The sequence below is a fragment of the Rhinopithecus bieti genome, unplaced genomic scaffold (genome assembly GCF_001698545.2).
Source record: "Rhinopithecus bieti isolate Rb0 unplaced genomic scaffold, ASM169854v2 scaffold_9234, whole genome shotgun sequence".
In the NCBI taxonomy this organism is placed as follows: Eukaryota; Metazoa; Chordata; class Mammalia; order Primates; family Cercopithecidae; genus Rhinopithecus; species Rhinopithecus bieti.
The window spans coordinates 118,602-143,365 of NW_016806011.1; the positions used below are offsets into that span (position 1 = coordinate 118,602).

Consider the following 24,764-nt stretch of genomic DNA (forward strand, 5'->3'; position numbering starts at 1 on the left):
GGATTAATTAAATTGCAGTGGATACATATGATAAAAACCTATGCAGCCAAAAAACACCAATATATTGAAAGAAGCATTAATGAAATGGGAAAATATTAAGTGAAAAAAGATTTTAAAAAAGAAGTATAGTATAACCTCCGCCTCCCAGGTTCAAGAAATTCTCATGTTTCACTCACCCTTTTGAGTAGCTGGGATTGAATTACAGGCGTGTGCTACCAAGCCCGGCTGATATTTTTTGTATTTTTAGTAGAGACGGGGTTTCACCATGTTGGCCAGGCTGGTCTCAAACTCCTGACCTCAAGTGATCCACCTGCCTTAGCCTCCCAAAGTGCTGGGATTACAAGCATAAGCCACCATTCCTGGCCTGACTCATTTCTAAAGTTAAAAATTAGTTACTGTATGCCAGCACCTATATTAAATGTGTTGCATAGTCTCTAAATTATACATTAACCCTAAGAAATAGGCATCACCATTGATACAGGGCAAATGAGCCCCAACGTGGAGTACATGAGGGTTCTTGGCTTTGCCCGGGGAAAGAAGGGCAAAGGGCAAGCCAGAGGTAGAAGAAAACACCTTTATGGAAAAGGCAGTGTTAGCTCCAGTGTTGTTAGAGCTGTGACTGCTCCTGCAGAGCGAGGCCACCCGGTGGGCAGAGAGTAGCATTACTTATATTCTTATATAGTTTTGATGATATGTACATGAAAATGTTTTTATAACGTTACCTTACATAACCAACCTTTTATATGTTGTTGAACAGCGTTAATAATTTCTAATGGTTGCACCTAACACCAGGTCTGACAAATAACTCTAATATTAGTTCACCTGATGTACAAAAATTACAAATGTTTACTGAGTGCTTACAGCGTGGTTTATTGGGGGTATTTCAATGATTAAGACAAACAAGGTCCCACTTATCATGAAATCTCCATTCTCTCAAGGGAAGACAGATAATTTTTAAATCCATGAGAAAGGTATTACGATTATACCTATTTGAGTATTTGAGCCACAGAGAGGTCAGGAAACTTTCCCAAGATCACCCAACTGGTAGGCAGGTGTTAAAGCAGATTCTAACCCTGGCAAGCTGTCGTCATGATAACTTTCTTACTTCCTGCTCCACTGGCACCCACCAGCCTAGAGAGAGAACCAGCCCAGAGGGTGGAGGGTGTACTTTTAGTTGGAGGAAACAGTAGGGTGAGGCCAGATTATAAAAATCTGGTAGAGGCGTTAAACAATTTAGCAAAGAAATCTGGGAAGAGGGAGAGGCAGCCCTTGTGATGTGGTATATTGAGGATATTTCAATGAATAAGACAAACAAGGTCCCACTTATCATGAAATCTCCATTCTCACAGGGGAAGACAGAACATTTTGAAATCTATGAGAAAGGTACTATGATTATCCCTGAGTGAGCCACAGAGAGGTCAGGGAACTTGCCCAAGGTCACCCAACTGATAGGTGTTAGAGCAGATTCCAACCCTGGCAAGGTATGGCCATGACTGGCGTTCATAACTCCTGCTCCACTGGCACCCACCAACTGCTCTGGGAATTCAGAGGGCAGGTCAGTTAGAGCTGGAATAGTTGTATTCATTTACTTTTTAGACCCTGTGGCTCCCATCCTATCTCCACCCCCATCATGAAATTGTGGTAGATAATTGACCACAGTTTAAAAAGTTCTTTCACATGATTTCTATTGAAAAACTCACAGTGACTTTGACGCAGAAGAGTAGGGCAAGGGCCCTCCCCGCTGAACAAATTACCAACGCAATGCTGGTCATTTCAACTATCACAAACTCCTGCAATGCTCCTTTCAACTCTCTCAGGGACTGACACTCCTCATCCAGATGGATGACTGCTGTGTCTTTCCAACTCGAGTTGTAAGTCTGTGATTCTAGAGACTAATCAGGTACTTAATCGTTTTTTCTTTTTTAAAAATCTGTTCCTTACCCATTTATATTATTTTTTCAGTGTTTCTACTGGGAGAAGGAAGGAAAATGAAAAGAATTAAAATAATTCAATTACGTTTAAGCAGCTTTTGAGAATAAGCTTTTGAGCGTGTATGAACTAATGTTATGTTCTCTTGTCCCATGGATCACAAAAAAGTTGCAGGATTTTAGTGATTTAAAATTTGTTCCATTTTAACTTTCATAAACTAAGGAGAATGTTGTAAAATTGAACTACATTGTACTCGCCCTTCTTTAATTGGAAAGGGTTAAGATGTTTTAAGCATTTTAAAACATAGGGTCATATCTGTAAGAAAACAGAAACCAACACAGATTTAAACTCTGTCTATTCTGTTAAAATCAAAGCCAATCATATTTCCTCAAAAGTAGGGTACTATGTTCCTAATTCTTCTCCCTTTCAACTCACTGCTGCTATAGCAAAGTTACAGCTGCAACAACTGACCCAAGTCATGTTCAGTGGCTCAGTATTTGCTGAGTAAACAGTTAAATCATTTTTCCTATGCTTGTCAGTGTCTGGCATATGTAAGTGCTGTTAGCTGTATCATCTTCATCATCCTCGTCATCATCTTCATCATCCTCGTTGTCATCACACAATTTTGTATTTACTGCTGCCCACACCCACATACACAAATGACTGTCTGCCCTATAGCCTACTGTCTATGAGAGCAATTTAAATCAAGTAAGGTATATTTTAGGTTGCTAATGTTAAGAGCTGAAGAGAAAAAGAAAAAAAAAAAGCAAGGGGACAGGAAGTATGGGTGGTATATGTGAGATTTTTGAAGGTGGCTAAGAAAAGCTTCTTAGAGAAGGTGACATTTAAGAAAGGTTCTGCAGTGAAGGAGTAAGACATGATCTGGGGAGAACTTTCCAGACAAAGTGAACAGTAAATGCAAAGGCCTGGGGTAGGAGTCTGCCCAGCCTGATTAAGGAACAGTGAGGCCAGTGGGGCTGCAGGTGTGAGTGTGAGAAGTCAGACATGAGGCCAGATCACGGAGGGCCTGGCAGGTGGTAGGACTTTTGTTTTGTACTGAGTGACCTAGGGAGATCCTGGAGGGTTCTGGGGAGAGGAATGACATGACCTTACTTAGGTTTTAAGAGAATTACTCTGGCTGCTGTGCTGAGAATATTCTGAAGGTGAGGGTAGGTAAGGGAAAAAACAGTAAACATTTAAGTATCACTATCCTATAAACTGTAATGGGATAAGATAAAAAAGATATAGACAGAAAATCAAGGTAGTCTCTGGTGACTGCCTACTTGTTTGTTCTGATCACTGTGACTGCACACAAGACCAAATCTCCCAAATAGAAGTCAGAGTTGGTAAAGAGTGGTACGTGTGGCTATAACAGCTAAATACTTCTATTTGCTTATTTAAATTATCCTAAAACATAAAAAAACAGAATTGGTTTCCTAAATTACAGTTTTTGGCAGTGACTAAAGGTCACAATAAAGAACAATAAGCCCCAACTTTCCAGAGCAGCTTTTATTTTTCCCTTAAAAAAGAGTCCATTTTCTTATAGAGACATTCATTTACGAAAGACCCACATCAGGCTTTTTCTAAAGTGCCAAAACTTGTACAATCCCCATAACTTCAGGTGAGAATTATAATGGGCAGAATAATATATCAAGTAAAATACTCAAGGCCATCTCAAATCCTGAAGAGTCCCTGGTTTCTGTGACACAGGGGAATTTTGCTAGTAAATAATTGAATTAAAATCCAGGTAAATATGCTCTAAATCTTCAGGTTCTTAATTCTTTCACATATTGTATCAGATTTTATATTCAAATCTAATTATATTTTGAAAAAAATGTTTTAATAATTCCTAGAAAAATTTCATTCATTCATTTTCTATTTTATTCTCTATACTCTTCTTTGTTTTGTCTGTCTTCTTTTCTTTCCACAAATTCCCGAGGACAATCCCTAAAAAAACTATTAGCCCCAGTGTTCGGTTGGAGATAAATTTATTCCAACAATCCTCAGGTCTGTGGATGTCTAGAGTGTAAATCTGCAAGAGAGGAATAGAAATTTGTATTAATACCTAGTCTGGACTTTGGGTCATCACAAATAAACATGTTAACACAGAGGAGGAAACAACAAATACAAAAGATAAAAAATTAGCTGGGCATGGTGGCACATGCCTGTAGTCCCAGCTTCTCAAGAGGCTGAGGTGGGAGGATTGCTTGAGGCTAAGAGGTCAAGGCTGCAATAAGCCGTGATCACCCTACTGCACCCTCCTAGTCTGGGTGAGAGAGTGAGACTATATCTCAAAAACAAGAACAAGAAAAAGAAAAATTTACCATATTTTTCACTTGGAATCATCCAAGCTGTTTCCCAAGAACTTTCAGTTGAGGGCTGCATGAATGCTTGTGAGGCAACCCATACTAATTTTAGTTCTAACTATTTAGAAAGTTCTTCCTTATACTAACGGATCTAAAATCTGTCTCCCTGCAACTCCTACCCTCCAGTTGTGGTTTTAGTGTCTGGAGCAAAGTTTCTCAACGGAGAACAAGTACCATTTGGGCAGGACAACTCTCTAAAATGCAGGGTAATCTGGTGCAGCACAAGATATTGACTGTATCTGGCCATCATCCATATAGTCACCCCTCCCTAGTTTATTATGATAACCAAAAATGCCCTCCCACATTTCTAAATCTCTCCTGTTCAGGGACCTACATTTAGAGAAGGGGAGCTAGAGACCTAAATCTGTTGCTAGTAATCTAGAACAAGCATACTCCTTTTTCCCCATGCTAGCCCTGCAAATAACACTAAGGAAGTCTCATGTATGTTCCTATCTTCCTTAGGCATGGGGGACTATTCTTTATTATGTGGTCTGCAGACTTACAATCATCATGATTTCCTTTATCTTTAAATACTAGAAGATAGCTATGACCATCTCTAAACACTGTATCGAAAACTGGACAGAGAGGCCAGGTGTGGTGGCTCATGCCTGTAATCCCAGCACTTTGGGAGGCTGAGGTGGGTGGATCACTTAAGGCCAAGAGTTTGAGACCAGTCTGGCCAACATGGCAAAACCCCGTCTCTACTAAAAAAATACAAAAATGAGCTGGGCATGATGGTGTGTGTCTGTGGTCCCAGCTACTAAGGAGGCTGAGTAACAAGAATTGCTTGAAACCAGGAGGCGGTGGAGGCTATACTGAGACAAGATGGTACCACTTCACTCCAGCCTGAGTGACAGAGGGAAGACTCTGTTTCAAAACAAGAAACAACAACGACAACAAAAAACTGGACAGAGGACCATAAATGCAATTTAAAATATAAAGTGGGCTCCACGTATTTCTTTTTTCTTCCTTTGAGACAGTTTCCCTCTGTCACCTAGGCTGGAGTGCAGTGGCACCATCTTGGCTCACTGTTACCTCTGCCTCCCGGGTTCAAGTGATTCTCCTGCCTCAGCCTATCGAGTGGCTGGAATTACAGGTGCACAACACCATGCCCAGCTAAGTTTTGTATTATTAGTAGAGACAGGGTTTATCCATGTTAGCCAGGCTGATTTTGAACTGCTGACCTCAAGTGATCTGCCCACCTCGGCCTCCCAAAGTGTTGGGATTATAGGCATGAGCCACTGTGCCTGGCCGAGTATTTCTTATAATATTTGTGATTGTCTTAATAATTTTTGCCTTCCTGTACTATTTAATATTCAGGTGTTTAAATATTAACCTATACCCATTATCCAGACCAGACAATCAAATGACAATGTCAGTCCTCATGGAACTGAGCTACGACCAAAAAGGGATGCTGAGAAATTCTGAAGGGAAAAATGGCGACATCCTGGAAAGTCACCAATTCACATTTTAGTTTTCACAGTGAGGAAAACAGTGGAGGGGACACAGCATATGGTTTACTTTATAGACATCAAATTCTGATTTCCTTCATACCATGTTATGTAAGTCTTGCCTACACTGCTAGTAACTGACAATAATCTGTATAAAATCAGTCATCTAAATATAGCTTCATGAATACTTTTTTTTTTTTTTGAGATGGAGTCTTGCTCTGTCGCCCAGGCTAGAGTACAGTGGCATGATCTTGGCTCACTGGAACCTCTGCCTCCTGGATTCAAGCCATTCTCCTGCCTCAGCCTCTTGAGTAGCTGGGGTTACAGGTGCCCACCACCATGCCCAGCTAACTTTTGTATTTTTAGTAGAGATGGGGTTTTGCCATGTTCATGTTGGCCAGGCTGGCCAAACTCCTGACCTCAGGTGATCTACCATGAATACCTTTTTGATTCTGTTTAATGAAAATAACAATAACATTGATATAAAAATATAGTCAATTTATTAGCAAGTGATTTAATCAAAATTAGATTTAATTCATTCATTTTACAAGTCAACAATGTAGATTCTCAGCATAAGTTTGTGACAGGTAGGGGATGTGGTGTGGGTGAATATCCTGAAATGACAGCTTCCTGCTCTCTACTGGCAGAACTTTGACATGTTCTGCATTTCATATCTTATCTGGCCTTGGTCTTTATGCCAGCAGAAACCAAATTTATGAATAATTAGTCTACTAACCATCAGTAGAAACCCAGTTTTTTTTTAAAGCTTTATCTGTCAGTTTGCTTTTAGAGTAATTCAACTCAAACCACAAGTTTCAGATATTACTGAAATTTTTCCAACCATGAAAATTCAGAAGTAATTCCAGGAAAATCAGAGGGGAAAATTTGGATTTAGGCCTGTATTTTTTTTTTAAATAATACAGCTTGGCTGGTGTTGGTAGCTCACACTGGTAATCCCAGCACTTTTGGGAGATCAGGGCAGGAAGACTGCTTGAAGCCAGGAGTTTAAGACCAGCCTGGGCAAAATCTTAAGACCCCATTTCTACAAAAAATAAAAAAAATTAGCCAGGCATGGTGATGCATGACTGTAGTCCCAGCTACCTAGGATGCTGAGGTGGGAGGATCACTTCAGCCCAGGAGTTAGAGGTTGCAGTGAGCTGTGATTGCACCATTGCGCTCCAGCCTGGACAACCCTGTTTCAAAAAAAAGTTTTAAAATAACATAAAATACTATAGCTAGCTTTCTTATAAGTTGAGGCCAGAGGGCAGGGGGGCTCTGTTAAAGGTAGTACAAGCCAAGGAGTTGTTTAAGAAGCTCCTTGCCAGGTAAACACAGAGGGCATACTGTTTAAATAATTTTTATAATTTATACTAAGGAAATATGAGGGACAAATAAGAAAAAGGTCAAACCTGGTGAGTCAGATGGGCTCCTACAGCACCCAGGGCAGTGTAGTAGGGAGCAGTCTGACCACTGTTCACACCCACTAGGCTCAGCGCCCCCAGCATTGCAACACTGAAGCCGCTGAGCCACAGCTTGGTGTTTTCTCCAAACCGCAGAGCCGTGGACTTAAGACCAATCAAAACATCATCTCTTTTGTCCTAATATCAGAAAGAAAAATAAACTGTTTTTTCAGATTTAGTTCACACACCATAAAATTCACATTTTGAAGTATCAGGTTTAGTATTTTTTAGTATATTCACAAGGTTGTGCAACCAATTACCACTAACTACTTTCAGAAGACGTTGTCTTTTAAAGAACATGCAGATATACCATAAGTGGTGAAAGATGACAGTAACTCAGAAACAGGCTGATCAGTAATGAATGTGCAGGTCAATCAAAGTTAAATACCACTGCTAAAACCACCATCCAGCTTCATTTCTATAAATCATTGTATTTGTTATAATCCTATAATGACTCTTAACTATATTTTTACAGTGTTAGGATTACAATTCAGCTCTAATTCTTCCCATAGCTCCTCTCTACCTCAGAGTTCTCAAATCTCAATAATCTCCCGTACATTTCAGTTTCAATCTTGCAAAAGTCACAGATGTAGAAAAATGCTCACTTACCACCTAACCACATCCACTCATTTTCCACTTCTAGCCCAATCTATTCCTTGCCTTTTCTATCAAATCCTGTTTAGGTAGAGCTAGGTCTTGGTGATATAACCACATGTAGCTGCCTGGTTTCTCCCAGTAAGTTAACTTGTAAGCATCTTCATATACTGTTGTAAATAATGATGGTCACGTGGTATCAGTGGCTGCATGCTGAACTCTCTGCACTGACCTACAGGCAGACAGCAACCCGACAGGCTTTCCTTTGGGGCCCAAATCCAAATAACAATGACTGTGGCTGTTTCTGTTTTTCCTTTCATACTACAATCGCCTTCAGGGTGCAAACTGTCTGTAATTATGTGAACCACAAAAGTGCCAATGAGTATGTGGTGTCTTCCTGAAGTTGTTAATCAAATTGGAGTACTGGTATCCTAAGCACTGGTTCCAGACTTTACTGCAAAAAGTACAGGCATCTCTTCTAACCGCAAGTCAAGTTTCACTTTGGAAGTAAGGCTGATTACAGATCTGCCTTTTCAAGATACTACAAATGCAGCAGGGCATAGGGGGTTTAGTGGAAGAAAACAGGATGAAATCCAGACATATTCTTCAAGTAAATGGTTGAGAATACATAATCATATTTCAGAAAATACTGAGAAAACTTTTTTGAAAAGTTCATAAATGTATTCTCAGAACATGTACTATCAAATCATCACACTGTATACCTTGGATATGCATAATTTTATTTGTCAATTACTCCTCATTAAAGCTGGGGGAAAGTTTATAAATGTAAAAGAAAAAAATGAGTTTTAGAATTGAATTTATCAAAAGGCAAAATCAAAAGCTATAAAATGCATGTAATCCTTTACGTCAATAATACCACTTCTAAAATTTAACTGAAAACTCCTATTCAAGAAGTATTAATGATTAGAACAATATTACTTATAATTGTGAAAACTCAAACAACTTAAGTAGTCAAAATGGAGAAACTGTTAAATTTGTTTCAATTATGGCACATCAAATTTGTGGCATATTAAATTGGGGCATAGACTATCTCACAGTCCACAGTCTTAAAGCGACAATGATAAAGAATTGGTAAAAATACAGGAAAATGTTCACTAACTACACCAAGTATAAAAGTTGCATAATTCAACGATTAGAGGGACAGGAAAATGTAGTGGTTAAAAGCAGTCTCTGAACACTGGGCTTGAATCATAGTTCTGCCACCCACTAACTGTCTGACATGACAAATACTTCTTCACATGTTTCCTCTTCTGTTAAATGAGGTTAATGTTTAAGTACTTTCCTCCAAGGCTGTTGGGGGATTAAGTTTGTAAAGTACTTAAAACAGTGCCTGGCATATAGTAAATACTACTTAATTGCTTATAAGTAAAATAAATGAGTTGAATTTTGGTAAACACACATAAACATAAAAAAAATTTTGTTGGAGCCATGGAACTGTGAGTGACCTTCTTTTTAGAAAACAAATTCTTCCTCCTTAATTTGGTTCTTAAAGTTCTTAAAAAACAACAACAAATTTAAGAAAAAAGGTTTTCTCCTTAATTTGGTTCTTTAAAAACAGCAACAACTAAACCAAAGTTAAGAAAAAGATAATTTCTTTACCTGATGGGCATAAATAGTATCATATATTAGTGTCCACATAACTCCAGAAAAATAAAGAGGCAGGCAAACAGATGGATCACAGGAACCCTTGATAGCAGACCATCCAAGTAATGCTCCCCAATTAAATGTCAAGCCTACAATTAGCAAAACACAAAAAAGGGGAAAAGTCTATATGTACTTTAGAATCCTGAAGGGAAGGAGTAGCATCGGAGCGCGTTCAGTGCTCCTGGGTATGAGACTCAGTGTGTGCTGCTTTCTGTGGGTTCCTTCCTTAAACCCTTTCAACCCTCGGTGGTAATTATTAGCTCCATTTTACAAAAAAGAAAACAGGCTCAGAGAGGTTAATAACTAAAGTAACAGAGCTAATAAAAAGAATAATATCCCCTAATTAAGTAAATAGTAGGTTTAAAGAGAAGATTTATCCCACCTAGTATGGTGCGTGGCACTACCAATAACAGTAGATGCTGGGATCTGAACTTAGATCTATCTGACTCAAAAACCCATGTTCTTTCTGTTACCACTCCGCCTCCCCTACCAGCTACAGAGACAAGAATATACATAAGAACACTGATTTATTCCACAAGGGCATCGTCTCTGAGGACTGTAAACAAACGCTTACATGTTGACAGCTCTCAAATCTCCACTTGCAAGCCTGATCACTATCCTAAGCTCCAGACTGCATATTGAACCGTCTGCTGGACGTCTCTGCCTGCAAGTTGCTCATGTACCTTAAACTCAATGTGTCTCAGGTACCTTTTCTCAGAAACCCCTTTTCTCCTCCTATATTACCTATTTCCACTCATGTCCCCTCCTTAACTGATTAAGTGCCTCTCCTTTGTGGTCCCGTAGCGCTCCTGCCTGCCACGTTGTACTGCAATGACCTGTTTATCTGTCATCTCCATCTCCAACTCCTTAAAGATGGTCAGTGTGTTTTAGTCATTTTTATTTTCCCAGTAGCTGCTGCAATTCCTGGCACAAAGTAAATGTACGGGTTCAATAAATGTTGGGAGTAAATATACCAGCTTCTTAATATTATCTTACAGATAGGAAATGCTTATATTGAGAATACAATTTCAAATTTAATAAAGAGAACATTCAATGAGAGGATCTTAGAAAAAGATAAATATTCTACCACAACTTCCCCGCAAATCAGGCTCACATCAGTTTCCTGAGTTGCTTTTAGTTCTTTCATTTACTGAAAATAATGATTCAAAGAACTAGAGTCATTCTAGGAATATTCTAGGAATAGAAAAGTCTGGGAATAGATATTTTTGCAACAGATTCTGATACTGGCTTACCTAACTATCTTCCTTTTTTTTTCACCAACAAGTATGTATTCAGTACCTACACTGTGCCAAGTGCTATGCTAAATGCTGGGCCACAATTTATTAACTGGAGACCACAGGAGGCTCTCAACATATTCTTGGTTGAATTAATGCTGTTGAAATGAGTAATGCCGGATTAGAATCCTACGGTAGCCCAGAAGAGACTGTCTAACTTCTTCCTGAGAGGCTTCACAGAACAGGAGCTGTCTGAGCTATCACATACACTTTAACCCTTGTTTTCCTGCCACAGAGTGCTTCCTACCCCATTCCCCAAATTCTTCAGGGCATCTAGATTAAACATTTTTTCATGACATACCAAGATTTTTAAAACAGCATTTCAGAAAGCAATGATGGCCAGGCGCGTTGGTACACACCTGTAATCCCAGCACTTTGGGAAGCCAAGGCAGGCAGATCGCTTGAGCTCAGGGGTTTGAGACCAGCCTGGACAACATGGCGAAACCCTGTCTCAACAAAAAAAAATTACAAAAACTAGCCAGGCAGGGTTATGAATGCCTGTAATCCTAGCTACTCAGGAAGCTGAGGTGGGAGGATCACTTGAGCCTGGGAAGTCAAGTTTGCAGTAAGCTGAGATCGTGCCACTGCACTCCAGCCTGGGCAACAGATCAAGACCCTCTCTCAGAGAAGAAGAGGGGAGAGGAGAGGGGAGGGGAGGGGAGGAGAGGGCAAGAGAGGAGAGGAAAAAATAATGATGATAATGATAACCCTAATAAACATGCAATATTTCTTAGCTAATAAAAATAGCCAACTGCTCTCCTTTAAAATGTGAAAATCTACTATTGGTTAGGAAAATTACATGACTGATTTGTCATTTCATCTTTACCTATCTATCTACCTATCTCTCCATAAAAATGTAGTTTGCAGGTATCAAAGGAAATACTTAGAGTTATTTTAAGCTCACCCAAGGCTAGTTGAGGCCAGTATGTAATTCTTTTCATTAGTGGGTAGGTGATGACAAGAAGTAAGGATCCTGCTCCCAGAGCTATACTGAAAAGAGGAAAAACCATTAAAGTGATTATTACCACTACCTCTTAGGAACCACGAAATACTTTAAGACAACGACATAAGTAATACTAATTGGAAAATATATTTTATCTTAAATTATATTTTATGTAAGTTATCTTCCTAGCCTTTCACTTTCCCTATTATAAAGGATGAGTAGAAAACTACTTTAAATGTTATAAAACAACCAAACAAAATAATAGCTAACACATACAGTACTTTCAGGTATTAGGCACTATTCTAAGTGAATCACATTTGTTAATTCATTATAATCTTCACAATGACTCCAAAAGGCAGGTATTAGAATATGAATGTTTATTCTCTTCCTTTTTGGCAGATGGGAAAACTGAAGCACAAAGAAACTAAGTAGTTTGCTAACTGTTATATAGCTAGTCATAGCAGAGCCCAGATTCAAACCTAAGGTAGTCTGGCTCCAGAGTCCAACCTATCCACCACCAAATGTTAACTACCAAATGTTACTGCCTCTCTGAACTGTTTGCAAACATTAAGGCATCTAATAAACTGAGATGTCCTAACTAATAATTATAGTCAAGATATCCCTCCTTATATGCATGATGCGATGTTATTTTTCTAGAAAAAAGGAAACACCTGTGATAATGTGATACAATAAGATGCTCTTAGGACCTCAAAGTTTATCTAACACTACCCCTTCCAGAAATAACCTTCCAAAGGTATTTTCAGGTAATTGATGCTATCAGGGCAAGGCAGCAAAATTAAGTCTAGTCTCTATAAAGTAACTCTTTTTGTCTTTCTTCTCTGGCATTGAAGTACTTTGTAAACGGCAATCCGATACACAAAAGTTTCGTTTTGTCTCATTTAAGAGATATAGGAATGAGTCCTCCCACTTCTTTCTTTAGTCATTGATTAGTAACACCACCCTGGGAAAGACATAGTTCCTCTTTTTGCAAAATGAGTATAATCACTTCTGCTTTAAGTCTACTTTAGAGATACTGTCAGCATGAATAAAATTACACACATATGTGTAGGTGTATACACACACATTCATGCACACACTTAGAAAACCTATGAAATTGCTTTGTGTCACTTAGGGAAAGTAGTACAAATACTGAAGGTGGTTCAAAACAAATTAAATGTTCATTTCTTAACTCCTTTGGCTGAAAGCATTCTTGAAGCAGATTTAAAAATGTGTGGTGAGTTACTTACACTTGCTAACTTACAGTTGCTTGATAAGTAGCAAATGAACAACTTTTTGGTAAAGATATTTCATTTTATTCCTACTTCCTTCATTTCAAAGGAGAGATTTTATACATGATGTGGAAAACATGTTTAATATACCTGTAGTAATTCAGACACAGAAGAACACCCAGTGCCAAGGTTAGCTGTCCCCCAAGAAAAACAAAGGACTGAAAAGTTGAAATGTCTCCGGCGGCTATTGGACGATTGGCTGTTCTTGTAACCTTAAAACATAAAAACAGATACCTGAACTTCATGTAATGACTCAATCATTTATTTAAACATTTAGTGAAGAGACTGGCCCTGGTGGGCACAAATATAAATGAAGAGAGAAATCAACATTTTAAGTACTGGCAGGAATCAAAACTTCATATGTAAAACAGCTTTGAAAAGAACTAAAAATTCCCACCACTAATTCTCTTTTCTCCCATCCCCATCTCTAAACAAACAAAACAAAGGAAATTCCTGGCTGGGTGCAGTGTGGCTCAAGCCTGTAATCCCAGCACTTTGGGAGGCTGAGGTGGGAGGATTGTTTGAGGCCATGAGTTCAAGACCAGCCTCGGCAACATAGGGAGGTGCTGTCTCTATAAAATAAAATAAAATAAAATAAATAAAATTAGTCAGGTATGGTGATGTGTGCCTGTAGCCCCACCTATTGGGGAGGCTGAGGCAGGAGGACTGCTTGAGCCTAGGAGGTTGAAACTGCAGTGAGTCATGAAACTGCAGTGCATCAAGCTCTCCAGCATGGGTGACACAGCAAGACCCTGTGCCAAATAAATAAATAAATAAATAAATAAATAAATAAATAAAAGACAAAGCAACTTCCTTATCAGCTGTTTAGCTATAACATGTTCAATTTCCACAGAGAAAGCCTAAAATAGTTACGAACTGGCACAATCTCAGCTCACTGCAACCTCTGCCTCCCAGGTTCAAGCAATTCTCAGCCTCCCAAGTAGCTGGGATTACAGGCATCCACCAGCACGCCCGGCGAATTTTTTGTATTTTTAGTAAAGACAAGGTTTCACCATACTGGCCAAGTTGGTTTTGAACTCCTGACCTCAAGTGATCCGCCTGCCTCGGCCTCCCAAAGTGGTAGGATTATAAGCATGAGCCATGGCGTCCAGACCTTTTAATCTTCTTAACAGGGTCCTTAACAGATAAAAATTTGTTGATGAAGTGCAAATTCAATTTTTCCTCTTATGGGTTGTGCTTTTCATATTTCTCACAGCTTTCAAGATTTTAAAATTTTCTTTAGTTTTCAGAAGTTTGATTATAATGTATTGGGGTGAGGATTCTATGTGTTTATCGTGTCTGGAGGTTGCTCACCTTCTTAAATATGTAGGCTTAAGTCTTTTGCTAAATTTGGGGCTTTTACAGCCAATATTTCTTCAATCACTTTTCAGCCCCAACCCCTTTCTCCTGCTTTTCCAAGACTCATGAAACAAATATTAGATCATTTGTTATAGTCCAAAGGTCTTCAATTTTTCAGTCTATTTTCTGTTTTCCAGATGGTGTCATTTCTATTATTCTATCTCCAGTTCACTGATTCCTTCCTCTGTCCCCTCCATTCTGCTGTTGGGCCCATCCACTGAATTATTATTACAATTATTATTATCTTTCAGCTATAAAATTTCCATTTGGTTCTCCTTTATATTTTCTATTTCTTTGCTGAGAGGTGGTATTTTTCATTTGTTTCAAGCATGTTTGTAATTGCTCACTGAAGCATATTTACCACTGCTGCTTTAAAAATCTTTCTAAGAAATCCTAACATCTCTGCCATCTCAGTGTTGCTCATCTGCTGATTGTCTTTTTTTCACTCAAGTTGAAATTTCCCTAGTTCTTGGTATGACAAATGATTCTTAACTGAAATCTGGACATTTAAGTATTATGTCATGAGACTATGAATCTTATTTAAACCTTTCATTTCAGTTGACTTTTTTTGACACTGCTCTGGCAAAAGAAGGGGGTGCCTAATTGCTACTAGCTGGGGTTACAAGTTCAAGTTCCCAACCTGGTTTCCACGGGTCCCTGCCCAGTAGGCTTTTTATTTTTATTTTTTTCCTGTCTGTGCCCAATGACATTTCCAGATTTCTGGCTTCTTCAGTTCCAAGTCTGGGATATATGAAGAAAAACAAAATCTAGGAAATTCTTTGGGCCCTGAGGTCCCTGGCCAGTCTGCCACCTTTTCTCCACAGTCCTCCTATTTTTTTTTATGTATAATGTCCAGGGGTTTTAGTCATACTTAGTGGAAAGAATAGGGAAAATACACCTATTCCATCTACTCCATCTTCCTGGAAGCAGAAGTCAAAATCTATGTAATTAGTTTTAACTCTAGTCAAGAGTGTGGGATGTAAACGTTTAGGGGAGAGTCTGTCTACTAAATAAGATAAAGCAATTTAGAATTTTGCAGTTTGCCTTCAAATACTTAATCTCAAATGTTTACTTATCTAAACAGACCCATGCTTCATAAACTGTTACTAATTTATGGCACTATTTTTCATTTTCTGGAAGGCTTATACTAAGCTAGAAATTTTTTTAAGTGATGAACTACTATTAACATGTTCAAGAGTTATCTTGAAGTGATATATGCCAGAAGCCTCATTCATAGAGTGTACAGAATAAAAACTGACCGGGATGTGTGGACCTCCAAATCAAGAAAGTGCGTATCTCATATGTTTGTTGGTTTCTTGTATGTCTTCTTTTGAAAAATGTCTGTTCATGTGCGTTGCCTGCTTTTTAATGGGGTTATTTTTTTCTTGTTGTTTGAGCTCCTTATAGATTCTAGACATTAGCCCTTTGTTGGACGCATTGTTTGTAAATATTTTCTCCCATTCTGTAGGTGGTCTGTTTACTCTGCTGATTATTTCTTTTGCTATGCAGAAGCTTTTTAGTTTAATTAAGTCTCATTTGTCTATTTTTGTTTCTGTTGTGTTTCCTTTTGGGGACTTAGTCAGATATCACTAATCATCAGAGAAACACAAATTAAAACCACAATGAGATACCATCTTCTATGCCAGTCAGAATGGCTATTATTAGAAAGTCAAAAAACAGATGTTGGTGAGGATGTGGAGAAAGGGGAACACTTATAAATGGTTGGTGGGGCTGTAAATTAGTACAATCTCTATGGAAAAAAGCATGAAGATTTCTCAAGAACTAAAAACAGAACAACTAATTCAACAATCCCACTAGTGGGTATCGACCCAAAGGAAAAGAAATCATTTTGCCAAAAAGACACCTGCACTCGTACATTTATGACAGCATTATTCACAATAGCAAAGTCGTGGAATCAACCGAAGTGTCCATCAATGGATGACTAGATTAAAAAATGTGGTATATATATACCATGGAATACAAGGCCATAAAAAAGAATAAAATCACGTCATTTGCAAAAGCAACATGGATGGAACTGGAGGCTATTATTATTAGTGAAATGACTCAGAAACAGAAAGTCAAAACCACATGTTCTCACTTATAAGTGGGAGTTAAACAACGGGTACACAGAAACATACAGAGTGGAATAATAGACACTGGAGACTCCAAAAGGTGGGAGGGTGGGAGGCAAGCGGAGGATGAAATACTACCCATTAGGTCATACTACATATGGGTACACCAAAAGCCCAGACTTCACCACTACACACTATATCCATGTAACCCAACTGTAACTGTACCCCTAAATCCATCAAAACAAAAACATTTTAAAGAAAAGAAAAAAGGACAGTGTGCATCTCTTGGCAAATTAAAGCATCCCAATTGTGTCAGAGAAATGCTTTACCATACAGCTCCTGCCACTCTTCTACTACATCCCATATCCTCCAGCCACACGCAGACCATGTAGTTGCTGTTATCAAACAAATACTCATCTCACAGCCATGCCTCTGGACCTGCTGTTCCCTCTGTCTAGAGAAACCTTCACCCTCTAGCCCACTCTTTTTTACCATCCTATTCTTTCAGAGTTCAAAGGTCACCCCTGCCTGGAAAGTTATCTCTAATCCTCTCCCTTAGGTTGAGGTAAGTGGTCTTCAGCAAGTTCCCTGGTGAATACTATTCTCAAAAGACTTCTGCTGTATTATAATTACTAAACCCTGAATGTCAGGAATGTTGTATTTCATCAATGCAATCCTAGAACCTGCCACTGGGTCTTCCACATAGCAAGTACCCAATAAATGCTTTTGAATTTAAAAATACATTAATGGCCAGGCGCGGTGGCTCATACCTGTAATCTCAGCACTTTGGGAGGCCGAGGCAGATGGATCACCTGAGGTCGGGAGTTCGAGACCAGCCTGACCAACATGGAGAAACACCGTCTCTACTAAAAATACAAAATTAGCCAGGCATGGTGGCGCATGCTTGAAATCCCAGCTAGTCAGGAGGCTGAGGCAGGAGAATCGCTTGAACCTGGGAGGCGGAGGTTGCGGTGAGCTGAGATCACACCACTGCACTCCAGGCCTGGGCAACAAGAGTGAAACTCTGTCTCAAACACACACACACACACACACACATACACGTAATACTATTCTATTAACTAAAAATTATTATAGGTATGCCTTGCTTAAGGAAAATTCAGACTACATAGAAGGCAAACTAGGAGTGATTATTAACTTTATATAAGTTTATATAAGATTATTCACTTTTTATAATTCAATGTGGGTTTCCTTTAAAATCAAATTTCAATTGATTATTTACTCAAGCATTTAATGATCTTGTACTAATTATGGCATAGTTGCTAAGATAAAAAGGCAAATAAGATGGCCCCTTTCCTTGAGAAAATAACTGTTGAAGAACACGGAAATAATTATACACATGCATTAGAATAGGTACAAAAAAAATCCAGAGAAAAATAATGCATCAAACTCTTAACAGAAGTTTTCTCTAGGGGATAAGAGGAGAAGATAAGGACAACTTGCACTTTTCCTTGGTTGCAATTCTATATTGTCTACATTTTCAGAACAAGCATGTATTATTTTCTAAGGAGAAAAAATGGGTAAAGTTATGTTTTTAAAAGAAACAATTATAGGAAATGCTAACAAGGGCTGCTTTGATTCACTTGATTTATGTAAGAATAGTTAGGGCTCTAAAATACATCTCAAAGGAAGGGATGACAGATCTTTGGACACTTGAAGGTTCAGGATGGATTTTTCACTTTCACTCCTAACCTTTAACTCCCTCACCTTCAGTCTTCCAAATTCTCAATTCACTTTATAATAATAAAGTACACACCTTGCCCCTGGGTCCACTCTTGTGTTGAGAAAGGAAGTATTGTACTCTGCACTTTGCAATACCAGCTATTCAACTGATCCTGGCACTTTCTATGCTGGATTTCTGTAGTCACTGAATGATCTTGTTGCTTTATATGGCATTCAAAAGCGATACCACTATGTTATTCTGCAGAATTGAGAAGAGCCTCTCTATTCCTTTTCAGGATGAAATTACCTTTTTATCATAGTCCTGGTCCCACATGTCATTAATAGTACAGCCTGCTCCACGCATCAGAATAGCTCCAGTGCCAAAGAGGGAGAGCATGTACCAATCTGGAAAACAACCTGGTTCAGCTGCCAAACCAATGCTCCAGGTACATGGTAAATACAGCAGCCAGGTTCCTAAGCAAAAATAAAAAGACAAAAAAGGTATAATTTTAAGTCAGTTAACTGTCTTCATTTGTTTAAACACCACATACCAAAGAAATAAAGACACTATAAAAAAAAAATGACAAAACTGAGAGAATAAATTTGCAACTCAAATCACAAAGGACTCCTTACTATGCAGAGTGCTGAGAAGAGATCAACAGTTCAATTAAAAACTAGACAAAACACATAATAAAAATTCACATAAAAAATACAAATGGCTTTTATACGTCTGAAAAGATACTCAACTTTGAGAACCACATGAAAACTACATTGAGATAAAAATTTTCACCTATCACTGGCAAAACCCAATGTCTGACAACACACTCTAGGGAATTGAATACTCTTATGTATTTCTAATGAGGTTACAAAATGGCCCCACCTTTGTGAAGGACAACTTAAAAATTGTTTATTGTGTGTTTATACATGTATATAAATATATATATGTACCTACATATAAAACATTCATACACGAATGTTAATATGCTCACAGACCATGTCAGGAAGAATACACCAGAAACAGATAATAATGGTTGCTTCTGGGGAGGGGAACTGTGTGGACAGGAGACAGGGGTAAGAGACTTGCCTTTCACTCTACACCCTAGCACCTTCTGAATATTGTATCATATACACACATTAACTACTCAAAAAAGCAAAAATTTCCTTTACTATTGTTAGTACAATACACTAAGATGGTCTAGTTTATTTTTATTTATTTATTTTTTTTGAGACAGCATCTCACTCTGTCATCCAAGCCAGAGTGCAATGGCATAATCGTAGCTCACTGTGGCTTCAAACTCCTGGGCTCAAGTGATCCTCCTGTCTCCGCCTCCTGAGTAGCTAGAACTACAGGTGCAAGCCACCACACTCAGTTAATTATGTTGCTCAGGCTAGTCCCAAACTCTTGGCCTCAAGTAATCTTCCCACCTTAGCCTCCCAAAATGCTGGGATTATAAGTGTTAGATTTTTTGTTATTTTGAACTGAGTACTTTGCAGCTACATGTACAAATGGGGTTAGTTCTTAGTACTTAACCAATAAACTAGATGAAATTAAGATAAAAACAAATAGATTATATAAAAGACTTCAAATATGAACTTTAATATTCTACTTCTAAAAGGAAGTCTTTCAACTGATGTTTGGATATGCTGCCTATTAGATACATTCTGAGCTTTCCTTCCCTATGGAGGGATACAAGAGAAAAGGGATTTGGGTCTAAAGTTCAGATCCTGAAGAAAAATGGTCAAATGACTAAAGTCCCTGTAATCATGTTTAAGCTTCACTAAGTTTAAGCTTTATTCATTTACACATATTTATGAAGCATATATTCTGTGCCAGAACTGTGCTAAGAACTGGGAATACAACGGTGGCTAAGACAGAGGTGGCTTCTGCCTTCATGAAGCTCATAAATCAAAAGGAAGAAATGCAGTTAAATAAGCAATAACAATAAAAGATCAATCCAACAGCAGGACAAGAACAGGGTCCTTCAAAGGCATAAAACAAAACTATCCAAGTTAGTTAGCTAGTTTTAGGAGGGGGTAGAGAGGAATCAGAGTGCCTTTTCCAAAGGGGATTTAAATTTACACAACAGAAAAAAAAGTTAAGAAGAAGCCTCAAGCTAAAACCTTGAGAAATGGCCAGTCCAGACCTGAATTCAGGTTGTCCTGGACAGACTCATACTTGGTACACTCCACAGTAACAATGGTTAACATTTACGGAGTGTTCATGAAGTGTCAGGCAGTGTTCTAAATGCTTTGTATGTCTAAACTTATTTAATCTTCAATGACATCTTTATATTAAACTTAATTATTTATTTATATATATATTAGAGACAGGGTCTGGCTCTGTTGCTGAGGCTGGAGTGCAGTAACAAGATCATAGTTCACTACAGCTTCTGGCTCCTAGGCTCAAGCAATACTTCCGCCTCAGCCTCCCAAGTAACAACCTTACATAGTAGGTATTGTTAATAATCCTATCTTACAGATAAGGAAACAGATAAACAGAGTGGTTTAAGTAAAACATAGTAGATGTAACTACTTTCTTTACCCTGGAGCTCTGAGTATAGTTCACAAGGGACAGAGGAATAGCTGATCCTATCCTCCTAGGCTAGAGAAGAAAGAATACCACTTCACAGCTATTATTTCCTGGTACAATCAGAACTAAAGGTTCCACTAAAAAGAAAAAAATTCTAGACAGAAAGATGTGTAACCACCTATAGTGTTTTCTATCAGGAACAAAACTTGCTTGGCCAAAAATCTGTATTAAAAGTACCATATTCACTTACTGATAGGAATCTGCAGAGCTCCCCTACAGATGACAAGGGTTCCTACAGTGAAGGGGAAAGTAAGACTTCTCAGTTCTATGTCTGCCACTTGTAAGTTGAGTGACACTAGACAATAAAGTATCTTAAGGCTTAAGTCTTCGTTTCATCTGTAAATGAGGGAAGAGAACAGCTACCTCAAAGAGTCATTATGAGATGACAATATTAATGATGATGTTATGATAACAATAATAACAGATACATGGCCCTTATTGTACCAGGTGGTTTCACAGAACACTTTTGACTCTCACAACAAGCCTATGAGATAGGCACTATTTTTATTACAACCATTTTACAAATACGGAAACTGATGCAGAGACGGAGTAATTGTGCCCGAGACCACACAGGTAAAAAGTGGCCACAGTGGTATTCCAACCCAGATGGTCCGGCTGCAGTCTGTGTCCCAAGTCCAATGCTGTCACTCTGTACACCCTAAATCTCTCCATACACTTCAGTTTCACCTGTTCTTTTGTCTCTACTGATTCCTAGCAACATTTTTTTGTCTTCCATATGACACTTTCATTCCCCATACTTTTCTGTGAAGAAAGATGCAGAGGTAGCAAAGACAAGAGACAAGTAGATTGCAAAAAGAAATGTTTCTTGTAGAAAAAGGAAAAACTCTATGGGAGATGAAATAAAATGAGGAACTTCTGAGGGGTGATAAGCAGATCAAAGACAGATGATCTTTAAGACATCAATCATCATCACCCATAAATGTGGTCAAACAAAACATTACACTTCCAATTTGGTGGAAAGAGTGCCACCTGCTGAAATTTCCCGGAATAAGGTACTTTGGCCCATTTGAAAGAAACTATTGCCTTCTCAAAAACAATGAAACCTGCTATTGATCAATGAAGGTAACAAGCTATAACTTCAACAAAGTAAAACAATGAACGTACAATTACCCCACAAAATAAGAATTTAAATAAAGAAGTATCAAACCTGGAATTCTACTCCTGTCAATTATTGTTCCTGGCATGTGTTAGGGGTTCAAATGAATTCTAACATTGTACTATTTAGTTTTCTGAAAAATCCTGTAATGATCACCTTATTTAGAACCAAACCATGCAGGCTAGTATCCTCCTAACATATACAATCTGTAAGTACAATATTCTCCAATCCCCACTTCTAAGATAATAATGGCTATTTCTTCAGCACATATTATGACAGGCACTGTTCTAAGCACTTAACATATATTAATAAATTTTCATGACCTCACAAAGTCCACATTATCATTAATAGTATCTTCATTTTACAGATGATAAATGGATGCCCAGAGAGGTGAAGTAATTTAACCAAGATCCCTAGATAAGCAGGGTGGAGGTTCACATCCAAGAGGTCTGGCTCCAGAGTTTTGCTCATAACCCCTTTGTTGCCTCCTGTTACACGGCGGAAGGTCCAGCCACTAAGATAGAAGCCAGAGGTTTAACTGGGGAAATGGGAATAATGGCAGACGTTCATCTATAAGCCTACACTGCCACTCCATGCCACAGACTCCAAGAACAGAAGTCAGGCTTCAGATTGGAACTGGGCTTGGAAATGTATGCCTCTCAACATGAATCTCCCCAAAATGCATGGGGGTCATACACAGCCTCCCAATGATGGCAGGGCTGTACCTATCGTTCAATGGGCTTTTATGCTTTAATAGCTGACTGTTATAACTTAGTGCTCTGATCCCAAACAGGTCGTGCATAAATCTAGAATACCAAAAGCAAGGCCTAATTTGGGTCTTGTATGGGCAAAAGTGGAGTGAATGTACCTAGGCCTTTGAATACATCCCCATACACTGCAATGGCAAATGTCATCATCTAGATTGGCTGGAGTTCATCCTCCACTCCTCCCTCCACGTTATCCAGCTTCTTCAGACCCGTTCTTGTCTAGTCTCGTTTCCCATTTTCCACACCCACTTGGTGTTCCAGGTTAGGCTCATAATCGTAGTGTTCTAACACCCCATCCTTGGTTCTTTGCAAAAATACTTCTCGCACTAAGATCTCTTCTCTCCTTTGCAAAATCAACTTGTCCTTTGGAGTATAATTTCTTCTTGAAACTTTCCAGCAAGGGACCCACAGTAATTTCTCTTTTATCCTGTAGCACTTGCTATCTGTACCACTCACATTTGATCCATATTTTCCTAGCTCGCCAAACAGTCTTTTTCAACTAGATCAGAGTTCCTTGAAAGCAAGGAGTTTCCATAGCTCTTTCTATCTCTATGGCCGGACAATGTAGTAGGAACTTATTAATTCACTTAACACTACTTGAGAAGCCAATCAACCAGTAAGTGCATAAGGTTAGTGGAGCTATTAAGAAAAATTGCGGATAAAGCAACAGAAAGTGAGGTTGGTAGGTGTTAATTAAAATAGGAAAGTCAGGGAAATCTTCCTGTCGGGGGCGATTGTGAGCTGACAGGCAGTCCGTAAGCGCTGTCTCTGCTGCGTTCAAATGAATTAAATCTTTGCCTTATGGGTGACGCAGGTAAAAGAGCTCCGACTCAGTATCAAAACACAGAGTTCTTCTGGTCTGGCTCTGACGAGGAGCCTTAGTTTCCGCAGCGTCTTAACTGTCTTAATTATTGTATTTGTGGGCCTTACAAGATTGCGGGGAGGATCAAACATTCTAATAAATTAATGAGGGCCACGAGAACGGAACCTTCCGCTTCAGTCACCATTTAAACAAGTATTTGTGGAAAGAGAATTATCTTGCCCGCTTCAGGTGCTCAGGATGCAGACAGACGTGAAACTGTCGAGTCCTTTAGGAGACTGTCCCGACTGCGTGTCCCGAGGCGACTAGTCCCTGGGCGCACGGCAGTCGGCAGCCAAGCCCAAGCTTTCATGCTCCCATTTCCATCACTCCAGGGCCGGCCGCCGCGGACAGCTCAGCGGAGCCGAGTCGCAGGCTGCTACTTGCAAATTCCCGGGCTGCCCGCCCGCCCGCACTCACCAATGGGTTTGTCCAACCGCATGAGGCGCAAGTACGGTTGCAGGGGGCGGGGCGCGGAGTTCACCACCGCCGCCGCGGACAGGCTGAGCTGGCGCCCGCGCGGCACGGGACAGGCAGAGGGCTGCAAATCACCACCGTGGGGCGCGCCGGTCGCATGCGCCAGGGCGAAGGAGCGGCCCCGCCAGCCCGGCAGCGACGCCAGTGCCACAGACCGCAGGCCCCGCGCGAACCCCGCGGCTCGCGAGCCCAGCATGGCGCTGGGGAGGCCGGGAGAGCTCGGATTGACGTCATTCCCCAGCGGGCATGCGCAGTGGCATCCGCAGGATGCAATCCAAGTCTGCCAGGCAGGGCGGCGGTGTGGACAGAACCTTTCCTCATCCTTACTTGAGAAAAAGGGCTCATCGTGGTCGCTTACTGTAAGGAAGGAATACTTAATGTAAAAGGAATTCCTGTTGGCAAAAGGCAAAAAAATTACGACAAATTTAGTTGTAATTTTTTACAACTCGATCTCGATTGACTTTGTGATTCTGTTATCGGGCAACACTCAGAACAGGGGTCTCTGAGGAAACAAAAAATAGAATCGGGCAACACCTTACTCCATAAAATAGAATAAGTGTTCCAAAGAGTCGAGCGGAGGAAGTTGGCTTTATAGACAGAAAAAGGGCTGAAGAAAGCAGAAGCGGAGAACAAAAAGCGTATTGGTCACTTCAAATTACTTTCACTGCGAGGAGGGGACAGGGAAACAACAGTAGAGAAGTAACTGATTGGTTAACATCAGGTTACTCCAGGTTAAGGACTAAAACAGGAAACTTAATTGTCATGACGATTGCATTTTGAAACGGCCTGGTTGGAAAATTGGCTGTTGTCTCTCTTTCCTGACTTCTCAGAATGTCAGATGCAACTTAGTT

At 39.4% G+C, this 24,764-nt stretch overlaps 1 protein-coding gene across 1 annotated transcript; it reads right to left on the minus strand.

The window, feature by feature from the left end:
• Positions 1 to 3,426: 3,426 nt before the first annotated feature.
• Positions 3,427 to 24,258, minus strand: COQ2 (coenzyme Q2, polyprenyltransferase). Its single transcript, XM_017874452.1, is given in 8 exon segments — positions 3,427 to 3,961; positions 7,156 to 7,344; positions 9,421 to 9,554; positions 11,665 to 11,750; positions 13,083 to 13,204; positions 18,411 to 18,577; positions 23,857 to 24,129; positions 24,132 to 24,258. Coding segments are annotated over 8 exon segments (1,266 nt in total). The 3' UTR covers positions 3,427 to 3,793.
• Positions 24,259 to 24,764: the final 506 nt, after the last annotated feature.